At 41.8% G+C, this 15112-nt stretch overlaps 1 protein-coding gene across 1 annotated transcript in view; it reads left to right on the forward strand.

Moving 5' to 3' along the window:
• Positions 1 to 3445, forward strand: part of ITGA8 (integrin subunit alpha 8) — a 137885-nt gene extending 134440 nt beyond the window's left edge. The window contains exon 30 of the mRNA XM_075211861.1: positions 701 to 3445. Within this exon, the coding sequence (XP_075067962.1) occupies positions 701 to 787 (87 nt within the window). The 3' untranslated portion in view covers positions 788 to 3445. The remainder of the gene's footprint in view (positions 1 to 700) is intronic.
• Positions 3446 to 15112: the final 11667 nt, after the last annotated feature.

Raw genomic sequence — 15112 nt, forward strand, 5'->3', positions numbered from 1 at the left:
GACATCCTGTAGACAGTGGACTCACAAAGGCCACCCTTCTAAGGTCATCATCATCATCATCACCATTTATTTATATAGCGCCACTAAGATGGCAGAAGGTTAATGTAAGTGCTAAATACTGTGTACTCTACTAGAGAGTGTACGTAGCCAACGGTTGTATATAGAATAGAAGTTAGAGTTGCAGAATAATTTCCCCAAGTATATTTTACATATTTAACATCTAATAGAACAAAATTCAGAAAAAGTAGAGTTAGTCTGAAATTTGACACCTGAAATCTTCTCTTTTGGAAACTTTACTTGTCCTCCACAAGTAATAGAGATGACCACCTACAGGGGCAAACGCAGGATTTGTAGAAGAGGGTTTCCACACCGCGCCACCAGTGGGCGTGACCAGCATGCATGGGGGTGTGCTATAATATTAGACAGTGATTGGCTGCTCTCCAACTCTTCCTATCCCCATAATATACATGGGTAATGCTGCGTGCACTACTGTTAGGTGCATGCAGCTCTCCCTTTTCAAGCAGAGCCGTGTGAAGCGGGGGCAGGGTCCAGCCACCTCAATTATACAGTGCCCCAGGCTTGGAGGGGGTTTCCAGGCACTAGGAACCCACCACCCTCGGTTTGCCTATGATCTACACAACCTCTAAAATCACAGCATGTATAATATATTCATGCTTATTTGTTCTTTTCTTTTTGATAGTGTGGCTTCTTTGACCGGGAGAGACCACCACAGGACGATGTAACCGATGACACAGAAAAATTAACAAACAAGACTTCTGAGGCCTGAAGAGAAACCAACGACTTCTGGACTGCAATATGGACAGTTATGTTTCTACAACGATTGAATGTACCGGCGTCGCCACATTGCTGCGTTGTGTCTGAGCTGCGCTACACCAACACTCAAGGAGCATTTGTTGGTCTTGTCTTAAAAAAAACAACTTTCTGCAGCATCACTTTAAGGGTTTTAAGTTGAATCCTGCCGGATTGTGTTGATGTGTTGGAATAAGCACAATGCGCGCTCTAGAGACTTGTGGTATAACTAAGAACTACGAGGCTGTGCCTATATTACTGTACATCTGGGATTGTACGTGTCTACGACCAAACCTGAAACCACTACCGTTCTATGAAGGACTTGGGAACATCCCTTGATGGAACAGAGCACAAATGGATTTTTGACATTGTCTATAAAAGTGACTTTTAAACACAATTGTGGCTAATACTTTTTTGGAATGAAGCACAAATTCATATTTCTTCTTCTATACCTTTCAAAAAAATTAACACAAAACTGCATTTTATACAGTATATATGTGGAAAAAGTCCATATTATGTAATATGTGTTATCATAAATGAATGACAAAGTGTACTTGAAGCCAAGTCACAGTGGAGGCAGCCATTTTGTGGGCTGGACCAATACTCATGAGAAGGCAGCCTATCAATCCTCTAAGAACTAGTGACATCACTGATACATGAGGCACCTTGTGGACTGTCACTTCTTACATACAGCTGCCTCAACTGTGTGTAGGTGACAGGCACAATTTAGAGGTTAGATTTACTACTAAACCTTATAAAAATGAAAGATGGAGGTATTGCCCATAGCAACCAATCAGAATCTAGCTATCATTTTCTAGACTGTACTAGATAAATGTTAGCTAGAATCTGATTGGTTGCGATGGCAAACATCTCCACTTTGCCTTTTTAGAAGGCTTAGTACATCTACCCCTAAGTGTTGTTTGTGTAACTGGTGACATGAGATCAATTTCTACAGCAAATACTTTATTTACATGACTGCATTCTGATACTTCATCAATAATATAATTTGAAACAGTGACTGGACTTGTGCCAATAAGGACTGTGCCTGTAGGGTCACAGGTCACATAGCCCCTACATGGGGCTTTCTGGTCACCTGTCATATGACTGAACACTGATAAATGTCTTGTAGTTATCAGCAATGATTCCACATCACAAAAGACTATTTTAATGATCGTAACAATTGCATGGCACTTAGATAGCAATGTCAGCAATACTGCATACAAATCCTATGCCACTAGATCCTCTGTGGTATAAGATCGCATTTCAATTGGTCGGGTCCTATGCAACATAATGAAATGTTTAGTTTGTTTAGAATTTCTTATCAGGGTTATTTAAGTACCTCTATCTGCACTCCAGTTGTCCCATAAACATGAAATATCTCTTAGAACAGAGGCAAGAAACCCGCAGCTTACCAGGGGTTGTGGAACTACAAGTCCCAGCAGGTCCTGAGAGCCAAGCACTGTTAGGGTATACTGGGACTTTTAGTTCTACAGAAGCTGGAGCAATGTAGGTTGTACAACCCTGCTTAAGACCATATGTGCCAACTTTGTAACTCTTTGTAACTCAATTGACAAGTGCAGGAGGCATGGTTCTGCAAATTGTATAATTTTCTCTGATAGCGCAAATGGGCGACATCCGGGAGAAAGGACTACTCCCAAGGTTTCGGGAAAACTACCTGAAATTCGTGAGTCTCCCGAACAGTCCGGGTGTGGAGGCAGGAGTGCTTTACCAGTGAAACACTCCTGTGGGTCAGAATCCCTAGTGACATCCCAGAATCTTTTATTGGTGTCCACTGACTAACACATACGCAATACATTACTTTGGGAACTGTCTATTTAGGTGTCGTAGAACAATCAAACACTGAAACTTCAGATTCCAAAACAATGGCACATTGATACTTGGGGTCAAATAACAATTGAGTACCACTCTTTACACGATAGTAAACAATCAAACCTTTCTGTGCAATAAATAACAGACCAAAGCCTTGTTTACACTGGCATCTTATGTGCAGCCTTTTATATGTATGTTGTGAATACATGGGTACAGAGATGCAGTTGTTATGAATTACACATTAGAGAACCTTGTTATTCCTTTGTATGTATTTGCCAAACTCTCAGTTTCAAGATGTTCCCAAAGCATACGTCACGGCCGGAAAAAGTGAAACCTTGTTTGTATTTTTGTAATTTTCACTTTTCGATCTTATTTTTAGATATTTTTTTTATTGAAACAATTTGCTAGAAATACACAGATTTACTGGATGTATTTTTCATGCTGATTTTATCTATCTAGCAGTGGTATATGCAATGTCTCCTCTAAGCTGAGCGACCTGGAAAGGAAGGAGTTAATAGGTCGGTGTAATGAGGACTCCTCCTGCAGGATTTTTCTTAGCAAGTTAAATTTTTAACACTATCATATACAGATTGCTTATCTTAGAGGAAACAGTGCGTACATAACGTTTATATCATTGAATAGATTTTCCATTCCATTGTTATTATTTTATAAAGAAATTCGGCACTTGAGCAGATAACATTATTATTACAGGAATCCTGGGAGATGCTTGACAATCTTAGTAAAAGCCGATGCAATGTGCAAAACACCCATTTTCCGTTACAATAAAAGAGCAAATACGACCGCAGTAGTGTGAACTGTGTATTGTATTGGTGTATTCCTATTGAAACATATTATTCTTATTATTATTGGGCCTGATTCATTAAGGATCTTAAATGAAGAGGATCCTTATTTCAGTCTCCTGGACAAAACCATGTTACAATGGAAGGGGTGCAAATGTGTGTTCTGTTTTGCACAAGGGTTAAACACTTACTGTTTTTTCATGTAACACACAAAAACTTGATAGCTTATTTGTACACTGAAATTTAAAGTTGATATGTGTGTGTTACATGAAAAAACAGTTAGTGTTTAACTTATGTGCAAAACAGAACACACATTTGCACCCCTTCCATTGTAACATGGTTTTGTCCAAGAGACTGAAATAAGGATCCTCTTCATTTAAGATCCTTAATGAATCAGGCCCATTATCTTTAATTTATAAAGTGCTGACATACTATACATTGAGGGGATCATGACATAACTTAGATACAATGACATGAAACAGGAGGTAAAGATGTCCCTGCCTACATGAGCTTACAATCTAAGAGGCGTGGGGAAAATCCATTCATGCATATTGATACACATGTTTATGATTGCTTTAAAGGTGTCTGTGTGTACTCTGTAATATATAGAGAATGTATGCAGATTAGCAGATTCTGGATTTAGGAATTCTGCGGATTCCTAACATGAACATTTTAATGGAGTAAACTGATTGTTTGCACACTGTGCATTTTAATGAGATGGGTTTATTTAATGGCGAGTGTATCAAGTGTTTATTTTGCGTTTGTGTGTACGATGTCTCCCTAAAGTATACTTGCATTGGTAGGCGCATACCTTTCAGCTATCCCGAGTGTAATGACTACAGATTTAAAGGCCTATTAATCAGGCCTTAAACCATGTGGAAACAGCTTTTTCCGTATGGTTTAGGCTTTTTTAAGTATACAAGCAATTTAACAAAAGCCTAATGCAGGAGATATCAGAAATACCTTTGTCTAATCCAGAGATATAACCTGTATTAGTCAAAGAGTGCAGTAGAGGGATCTTCAGATCCGACAGCCTTTGTGCTCTTGCCTGCATTAATTAACAGCATTGCATGCGCACAGAGGCAAATGCAGGATTTGTAGAGGCGGGTTTCCACACCACGCTGCCAGTGGGCGTGACCAGCATGCATGGCGGCGTGGCTATTAGACAATGCTTGGCTGCTCTCCAACTCTTGCTATCCCCATATATACATGGGCAATACTGCGTGGACTACTGTTAGGTGCACACAGCTCTCCCTTTTCAAGTAGAGCCGTGTGAAGCGGGGGCAGGGTCCAGCCACCTCAATTATACAGTCTTGGAGGGGGTTTCCAGGCACTAGGAACCCCCCCCCCCTTCTCGGTTTGCCTATGGGCAGTAAAGATTCCTGGGGGTAAATGCATTATGCCCTTAAAGACATTGCCGATTTAAATTTACCTGTCAAACTTGCCAAATATCGGAGAGTTACAGAAATTGGAGCATAACACATTTACCCCCTGGTAAGAACCCGGAGTTGGCATTAGAACAGAGTAATCACCAGAACTACGTCTTATCGGATGCAGGGTCCCAACAAGACATTACTGGTAAATTGCTTCATTAAGTTATCTGTCACAGCTGTGATGATTGATCATCATAGCAAAAATGCTATACCATGTTAATAGGCCTCTGGGAGATTCTTCCGGGTTCTTGTTCTGCAATGGTGCTGAAAGAATGGAAACTGAGGAGGGCGGTTCAGTGCAGGGCACACCTTTTCTTTAACCCCCTCCTTGGTTTAACCACACCAGCTCTGCTGGCTTCACACACTGGGCCACACAGGTTGACTCCTCCCCCCACCCCACCCCTGAAGCTAAAAGTCATCAGGCAGCCCGCCCACCCCCTGCTGTTGTACAATTTGACACAACAGGGGCCATTACAGTCGTTACCTGCACTGTAGAAGGGAACTGCACTAGGGACTGATCCTGAGGGAGGGACTGACCTTTCAATGAGTCCTGAATGTTGGGAGGGGGGTTTCCGGGTAACTGGAAAACCCTTCTAAGCACGCCTGAGCCTTGCAAAGTTCACAGAGTGACAAGGGTGTGATAACGTGAATTGCGTCACCATGCCTCTGCCAATTGGTGTTAGATGTTTGATTTTGAATTGCATTATCAAAACACACCCAATTCCTATTTTCCTACCTCACCTCCACATCTCCTGGAAGTGAGGTAGGAAAAGTAGGTAAGTATGATGTAATAAAAGGTACCCAACAAATACTTTGGGGCACAAGTATTTTAGCATTGTGATTGTGATTTACAAATAATTAACACCTGTGATTCAACTTTATTTTAAGAGTGACACTAAATGATCAGAGCATATTTCTCGCAACCAACCCAACATCATTCCCTTTGTCTAGTTTGTTACTCTTTATCTTTCAGTTTAACCCCACAACCAGGTGGGTGTTATTATCCTAGCACTATACCTACACTCAAAACATTTCTGTGATAATTTGGGGAGGATGTACAGTGTCTCACATTGCTGCAGGGGGTAATGACCAATGATGCTCCTCTGTGAAGGATAAAATATATACTAGGGTATGGTTTGGGCAGTCAGTAGCGGCTTAATTTGTTTTGATTTTCCAAATGTAAAACTTGCTTACCTGACTTCAGAAGTGCGAAGCTGTCAATCTCTAAACACTACTAAGGCGTTGAGGTAGTTGCGTTAATGACTATTACCAAGGAAAGAACTTTATACATGTATTACGGCATCAATATCCGTTATGTATTTTTTTCCTTGGTATTTTTTGAACAAATATATTGGGATCAGCACAATAAAAGCCAGATATTTCTCAATCCTACTACAGTGGGAAAATTAATTTATTACTTCGCTATGCCGGTCTGTGTTTGAGCTATCAGCCCTCTTTCTCTTCTTTCCCTATCTCTCTGTCTCCTCTATCTTCTCTATCTATCTCTCTCTGTCTCCTCTCTCTTCTCTCCCTGTCTCTCTCTTCTCTCCCTATCTCTCTCTGTCTCCTCTCTCTTCTCTTCCTATCTCTCTCTGTCTCCTCTCTCTTCTCTCTCTATCTCCTCTCTCTTCTTTCCCTATCTCTCTCTGTCTCCTCTCTCTTCTCTCTCTATCTCTCTCTGTCTCCTCTCTCTTCTCTCTCTATCTCTCTCTGTCTCCTCTCTCTTCTCTCTCTATCTCCTCTCTCTTCTTTCCCTATCTCTCTCTGCCTCCTCTATCTTCTCTATCTATCTCTCTGTTTCCTCTCTCTTCTCTCTCTGTCTCTCTCTCTCTCTTCTCTTCCTATCTCTCTCTGTCTCCTCTCTCTTCTTTCCCTATCTCTCTCTGTCTCCTCTCTCTTCTCTTCCTATCTCTCTCTGTCTCCTCTCTCTCTTCTTTCCCTATCTCTCTCTGTCTCCTCTCTCTTCTATCTCTATCTCTCTCTGTCTCCTCTCTCTTCTATCTCTATCTCTCTCTGTCTCCTCTCTCTTCTTTCCCTATCTCTCTCTGTCTCCTCTCTCTTCTATCTCTATCTCTCTCTGTCTCCTCTCTCTTCTCTCTCTAACTCTCTCTTTCTCCTCGCTCTTCTCTCCCTAACTCTCTCTGTCTCCTCTCTCTTCTCTCTCTATCTCTCTCTCTTCTCTTCCTATCTCTCTCTGTCTCCTCTCTCTCTTCTTTCCATATCTCTCTCTGCCTCCTCTCTCTTCTCTCTCTATCTCTCTCTGTCTCCTCTCTCTTCTCTCTCTATCTCTCTCTGTCTCCTCTCTCTTCTCTCTCTATCTCTCTCTCTCTTCTCTTCCTATCTCTCCCTGTCTCCTCTCTCTCTTCTTTCCCTATCTCTCTCTGTCTCTTCTCTCTCTTCTCTCTCTATATCTCTCTCTCTGTCTCCTCTCTCTTCTCTATCTATCTCTCTCTGTCTCCTCTCTCTTCTCTCTCTCTGTCTCTTCTCTCTCTTCTCTCTCTCTCTCTCTCTCTCTCTCTCTCTCTGTCTCTTCTCTCTCTTCTGTCCCTATCTCTCTCTGTCTCCTCTCTCTCTCTTCTGTCCCTATCTCTCTCTGTCTCCTCTCTCTCTTTCTTCTCTCCCTATCTCTCTCTCTCTTCTCTCTCTCTTTTGTGCCTATCTCTCTCTGTCTCCTCTCTCTCTTTCTTCTCTCCCTATCTCTCTCTCTCTCTCTCTCTCTCTCTCTTCTCTCCCTAACTCTCTCTGTCCCCTCTCTCTCATCTTTCTCTCTCTCTCTCCTTATTTCTGGCTCTCTCTTCATATTTCTCTCTCTCTTCATCTTTCTCTCCCTCTCTGGCTCTCTCTTTTTGCACTCTCTTTACTATAGAGAAAAAACCCTTCTCCCTAAATCCCGGGGTTCCCGTTCAGTAGCCCGCTCCGGTGAACTGAAGGATTGCTGCAGTACATGTACCAACCTAATCCTCATAATGCTCTATCCAACTCAGGATAGTCAGAGCACAAAACATTGATTGAAAAAAATGGTTTATTTATTAAATAAAAAAAATTTTTAAAAAAAGAATCACAGAATCATTTTTATTCTATTTTATTTTGCTTTCTCAAAACTATTTTTAACATTTTATATTTTTAACATTTTTGTTGATGTTGTTGAACGTGGATCTGAAAGGCCAAGTCATGTGTCACTCAGTGGTCCCATTGAAATCTTCTAATACAAGATTTTCTACCACTGTGATAAGTGGCGATAGAAAAATGTAGTTGTTGCCGTATACCTCTCTCTCTTCTTCCCTCTTTTCTTCTTTTCTCTCATTCTCTCTGCCTGCCCCCTCAATGAACATGCGCACCACGTTATACATGTCTACAACTCTGAATTAGTAAAACACCAGATGTAACTGTATCACTTTCATACATCTCCCTATGCTCCTGGACACTGCGAGACGCACACAGTCCGGAGGTATTGTAGGAGAACAATGCTTTTCATCCGTTCCGCTACATGCCATTGTTTTCAGAATTGGCAATCACTTCCTATTCACTTATCACCAAGCGCTTGATTTGTAGGCTGCTAGCATGTAACATTTAATAGCCTTATAGTAAATAGCGTCTAGAGGGAAAGTAGAAACAGTTGAGGAAGATGAAAAGGATCTAATATCCAGCAGAGTATTACATTGTATTTCTGGTGAGCTTATAACCGTGACCTCACCATGTAATGCTAGCTGTTGACTTTAGGAATTGTTTGCCGGACAATTTATTTTTATTTATACTTGTTGGACAAGATCCATGTTACAGATGTACTTTTAGATCAATGTCCCATGACAATAAAAAGCCAGAGATTAATCATGTGACACAGCAGGGGTGTATAATGTATTATTTAGTTTCAATAATGCTTGTCTTTAATGTGGGCAAGATGTCATTTTAAGGGACAATTTTCATTACTGCCAGGAAAGTTTGGGTCTGAAAACCAAATCTTGTCTGTAATAAAAAATACAACATATAGATTTCTGTATATAAATGAGTTTGCACTTGGTGTTCGCTGACTACGTGGGGAATCTCACAGATAGAAATATTATTTTTGGATTTCGTATTTGAATTAATGAAAAGTAATACGCAACCCTAAATATAAGGTTACTGTGTGTTGCTGTTCATTACATTTATTTTTTTGTGAGTGACCAATACACATTTCTAAGTCCAAAATAATCCCGAAGTCCGTCAGTCTTATTGATTAAATATTTTTATTAAGAAATAAAACATAGATATTTCTGCTTAAAGCAGCTTCAAGAAAGATGTAAAATATTTTTTCTATCATTCTGCACGCCAAAAATATCCCACAGGGAAATATATCTGAGTTGGGATTGTATCCAGTTTATTTTAAGCAGAATGTTTCGCAAATGTACAGATTATACTTAGTGTACATTGAGCCACATTGTATCACTTGCTATTAGCATTCATTTCATTTTCTCTCATTCTCTCTGCCTGCCCCCTCAATGAACATGCACACCACGTTATACATGTCTACAACTCTAATTGGCCGAAACTGCCCTGGCCAAAGTCACCAACGACCTCCTCTCAGCCAAATCCAGGGGTCACTTCTCCATACTCATCCTCCTCGACCTCTCTGCGGCCTTTGACACTGTGGATCACCCCCTGCTTCTGCAAACTCTTCTCTCTCTTGGCCTCTCTGGTTCTGTCCACGCCTGGTTCTGCTCTTATCTCGCCAACCGCACCTTCTCTGTCTACACATCTGGCTCTGCCTCCACCCCCTCCCCTCTCCCGGTTGGAGTCGCCCAGGGCTCTGTTCTCGGCCCCCTACTATTCTTGCTCTACACTTCCTCACTCGGGACTCTCATCTCCTCCTCCTTCAGTATCACCTCTATGCTGACGACATTCAGCTCTACGTATCTTCTCCTGATCTCTCTCCCACTCTCCTCTCTCGTGTAGTTGACTGCCTCTCTGCCATCTCCTCCTGGATGTCCTCGCGCTTTCTCAAAATTAATATCTCTAAAACTGAACTAATTGTCTTCCCTCCCCCAGGCTCCCCTCTCACCACAACCTCTCCATCGTGGTTAATAATTCAACCATCTCCTCTGTCACCCAGCTCCGTTGCCTGGGTGTCACCCTTGACTCCTCTCTCTCCTTTGTCCCCCACATCCAATCTCTAGCCCAAACCTGCCGCTTCCAGCTGCGTAACATTGCCCGCATCCGGCCCTTCCTCTCACAAGATGCCACCAAAACCATCATACACGCTCTCATCATCTCCCGCCTCGACTACTGCAACCTTCTCCTTACTGGCCTCCCCCTCTCCCACCTCGCCCCCCTTCCCTCTGTTCTCAATGCGGCTGCCCGACTCATCTTTCTCTCACGCTGCTCCTCCTCCGCCTCCCCTCTCTGCCTTGCCTTACACTGGCTCCCCTTCCCCTACAGGATCCTTTTCAAGCTCCTCACCACCACTTACAAAGCCCTCTCCCAGTCTACTGCCCCCTATATCTCCAACCTCCTCACCATTCACACCCCTGCCCGCTCCCTGCGCTCGGCCAATGACCGTCGCCTCTCCTCCACTCTGATCACGTCTTCCCACTTCAGAATCCAAGAGTTCTCCCGAGTCGCTCCCCTCCACTGGAACGACCTCCCTCGCTCCATCCGTCTCTCACCCAGTCTGTGCTCCTTCAAACGGGCACTCAAAACTCACCTGTTCCTCAAAGCCTACCAACAATCCACTTAACCCTTACCTTGTTGCACCTTCGCAAACATCCTTCTCTCGTTCTCCCCTCTCTCCACCAGCCCCGCCTTTCTCTCCCTTACTTTAATGGCTCCCTCCTGTGCCTATTTGTCCACCCTCCCTTAGGATGTGAGCTCGTATGAGCAGGGCCCCTCTCCCCTCCTGTCTCCATACCTGTTCTTCTACTCCATCTTCGCTCATATGTCTGCCCGGAGTTCTGAAGTATTGGTACTTTGTGTTTATTGCTCTGTACTATGTCACCCTGTATGGTCTCCTGTTTGTATTATGTACGGCGCTGCGGAAACCTTGTGGCGCCTAACAAATAAATGATAATAATAATAATAATTAGAAACTCTGTGATAGTAATTTAAGATGTGTCACCTCAGGTCTAAATGTGGCAATATAATAAATTATATCACTATGGACATAGATTATTGATTATCCCATTTGTCTATATATTTAAATGTATTTGTATGAATGGAATCTACTGTACAGGCGTAGAACTTGACTCTAGCCTTTTAAACACTCCACCTTCATCCTTGTAAACCGCAGATACCGCAACACACAGCCAAGTGTGACTGCGTAGATCCCCCAGACTGTACTCACAGCATAGGGAGAGTGTGACCACATGGAACAATAGGAGCCTCATCTGGCCCCACCATCATCGCCACTTGTAGATCCCCAAGAGGGGCCCAGATCCAGGTGCTTTGTACCTATCCCCCTCTTGGCACACCTGTGTGCAAATGTTTACCCACAACTTCAATCTACCCAAGGGCCTTACACCAACATGATGGACCATGGATCAACAATATTCCTCAAGTCTGTTTACAAGAGTTAGGTGAACCTGCGCAACAGACAAAGATATTTTTGAACAATCTCATACAATGTACGACTCTCTTCCACAAGGCGGATATCCGGAAGATCCGTTGGATAATCTCATCACAGAGAACAGCTTCTAAAAATAAAGAATCACCTCCTTACAGTCTAATGCTCCTCATCTTTTGTTTCCCAATTTAGTGGTTCTACTATCAAACTTAGAAATATTATTAAAAAACATTATAACATTCTAAAGCTATATGGGTTCACATACATTAACCATTATATATTTTTTTTTAGAATTTGGATTATTATTTAGATGTACTATTATAATGTGCTGATAGATGTTTAATTCAGTTTTGGAGCAGAAAGATCATGTAGGACATTCACTGTGCATCATCAGAAGAGCAGAGCGGATAGATCAGCATCGCCGATCGGGCAACATTGCAGTCAAGGACCGCTCCAGTGGTTGTTCCATCACTAAGGAGAACACATCGGACCTGATTCATCAAAGGATGTAAACGGCGTTTGTGCCATCTGCAAAATCACTCTGTACAAGCCCCAAACTGGACCGTACACCACAGAACGCCACAGAACGCAGCCACGTTCAGCTCTTCTCATCATGTTCATCCTTATACTGCTGCTAGTAGTCCCTGGCACCTGATTGTAATTTTAGATGCAATTTGTTTACATCAGTATTAGGAATTCCACAAAGGTGTGACCAACTGTAGAAAGCTCTGAATCACAATTTCATAAAAGGCATGATAGAGATTCATAAGATTTGTTGCCCACTTCCATTCCATAATTCTCCAGGTGCATTCTAGCATAGGCCGAGTACATTAATGGTGTATTCGCACAATTGCGAACAGCTGTAGACCGGAACACAGAAGCATATATGCCTGTCTGAGCCGTATTATTTGTAGGTGGTCAAGGGCAGGTGCAAATAGCGGACGATGAAGACAGAAAGAGTGAACCGCTTGTGAGTGGCTGTTTGCTCCTGCTCTGCTGATGCTGGTAGGTACTTTCTTGGCTACACGTGCATATATTAAGCTTTTGCGTGCATGGTTAAGCATATTTATTTCTATTTTTTTCATGTATGTGAGACGGAGCGTTTTTTCCTGTATTAGAAAGGTTTTTTGGAGACCATCACATATCTGGCGATATTAGCAGTTTTGCATACACCCGCAATTGCTGCCATTTTAGTAAAAGCAATTTGCACCTACGATTTGGGGTACAATTGCAGCCAACTGTGCATCAGCCCCAAATAAACTAGTCCAGGGGTTGGCAACCTTTTTCTATCAGAGTGCCGGCTAAAATCTAGTCAAGTCCAGGTTTGCCAGTTGGGTGTACATATATATATATATATATATATATATATATATATATATATATATATATATATATACAGGGCTGCCTAGAGAAATTCAGGGCCCCGGTACAACAACTTCATGGCGTCTGAATGTACCTAAGCTGAAGGGGATTTAGCCACTACTGATGCCCCCTGAACCCGCAGTTGCGACACCAACAGGCAAAAAAAAAAAAAGGACTTTTAAAATATATATATTTTTTTTAAAAATGATAGGTCTCCAGTGGGGCCCCGGGCCCCCCAGGCAGGTCCGGGATGGGTAATTTGTAGCCCCCCCCCCCCCTCTTGGCAGCCCTGTCTATATGTATATATATATACATATATATATATATATAAAATTACATCTCATAGTTGTGCCCCCAATTCATGTTATGCCACTGTTGTCCCCAGAAAGTCATAGTATACCAAGTATATGTGCTCCTCAATCTGCTGCTCTTACTTACCTTTGGAGACCCGTCTTCCTCCAGAAATCCAGGAGCTGCTTCAATAAAACCGCCGGTGATGGCTGAAACGGAGCTTCTGCGCATTTGCTGAAGCTTCGTTTCGATCGTCATCGACTGCTTTACTGAAAAAGCTTCAGCGCTGGCGTGTCAGACAAAGTGGTCAGCGTGCCACGTCTGGCACACGTGCCAGGGGATGCCGACCCCTGATCTAGTCTATAGACTGAACTATACTCAGGATCTTAAGTGAATTTCATTTAATTTTATTATTAAATATTATTAATATTTATTATTACCAATGACAATATTATCACTGTTTTAAGTACTTCTTATATAGAACTAAGGTTCACATTCCTATTGGTAATATATTATATTTCTATCAGTATTAGCATTATTTTGTATTAAATGGAGCTAATTCAAGGTTCAGATTACTGCTGGTGAATATATTTATAACTGAGCTTTCAAGTTCTGTCCTATTTATAAACTTACTGAGATCTTTCATGATCATATGTAATATTTCCATATCATACTGACAATACAAATATAAGAGTCCAACACCTGGACTGCACCTGTATCTTTTCTCTTTGTTTCTATATAAAGATAGGGACAAAGAATCCCCAACTTTATAGGCAGCACCATAGAAACATACAGACTGATTCCTTTCTTTTTCCCAAAATAGACAATTCACTGAAAGAACCAGAGACATCCTGATATCCTGTATATTACAGAAATGTTTAGTTAGGTTTCGTTTTCCTTTTTATTTGCAAAAGAGAAAAGAATGTAATGCGACAGTAAGGCTACATCTGGAGGAAGTACATTATTACGCTCTGGGACTAAGCTGGAACTGATTAGCGCATGGTGGCTTTTTCGGCTTCATCTTCTGCTACAGGGAAAGAACGATCATGTAATTTTTATATTGGACTACTTTGTACCTGATGATGTCACAGAGAAATAAAAGAAGGGTTAAATAAAACACAAGAAAGACTAATATATAAACCTGTTATATGACATGTTCAAGATGTTTTTTCTTTCTCTGAAACAATAATTTGTAGCATTTATATTATTGCTGCCTCCATAAGCCTTTTCTTTTGTATCCTATCAGCTCTTCAAATCCCATCCTGTTTCAGTGTCCTCATTAACATTCCTTGATTTCCCCCTCTTATGTTTCTTAAAAGCCACTCAGTTTTCATCTCGTTTAATATTTCAAGTTTGAATTCTTCCCCACTTCAAAGCCTCTCACATCTTCCCTCATGTTCTGTTCTTGTACTATGATGGCCAGGGGAGGGCTGGCAAAGTTCAGCCCGGGGGGCAAGACTCAACTCTACAGCCTATTTTAAATGACAAAGACTGCTGGTAGCCCATTGACCCAGCCCAAGATAGCCCTCTATGGGACTGGCCTGGGGGGCAGATGCCCCCTGCCCCCCAGCCCCCCAGCCCAGCCTGCCCCTGATGATGGCCATGATGAATTATTTTGTCATCCTCTTTTGCTATGATTTCATTGTTTTCTAAATTATGAATGTCCCAATTTCAACCTCTGTTCTTATGTTATTATTGTACTCCCAGCTTCATTCCACAATGGTGAGCTCTTCTCTTTCATTTTTCTTCATCTTCTTATTATTGTTTTTCAATCATCTTCTTCATTCTTCCTATCTTCTTCCTCATTCTTCCTATCTTCTTCCTTATTCTTCCTATCTTCTCTATGAGTAGCTTCCCTCTGTCAACCCTTTTACTGTTATTGTTGGCCTCCTGAATTAAAGGATAACTCAACTTAAAACAAAACATTTTGAGTGGAATTATCTCAGGTAAATTAAAGACTCATTTATCTGTGTACCCCCAATTCCCATTGTGGCTGATCATGTGATGCCTGCATTGGATCAATCAGTAGATTTTCTCTTCTACTCAGGGTAGGC

The sequence above is a fragment of the Mixophyes fleayi genome, chromosome 5 (assembly GCF_038048845.1).
Source record: "Mixophyes fleayi isolate aMixFle1 chromosome 5, aMixFle1.hap1, whole genome shotgun sequence".
Lineage (NCBI taxonomy): Eukaryota > Metazoa > Chordata > Amphibia > Anura > Limnodynastidae > Mixophyes > Mixophyes fleayi.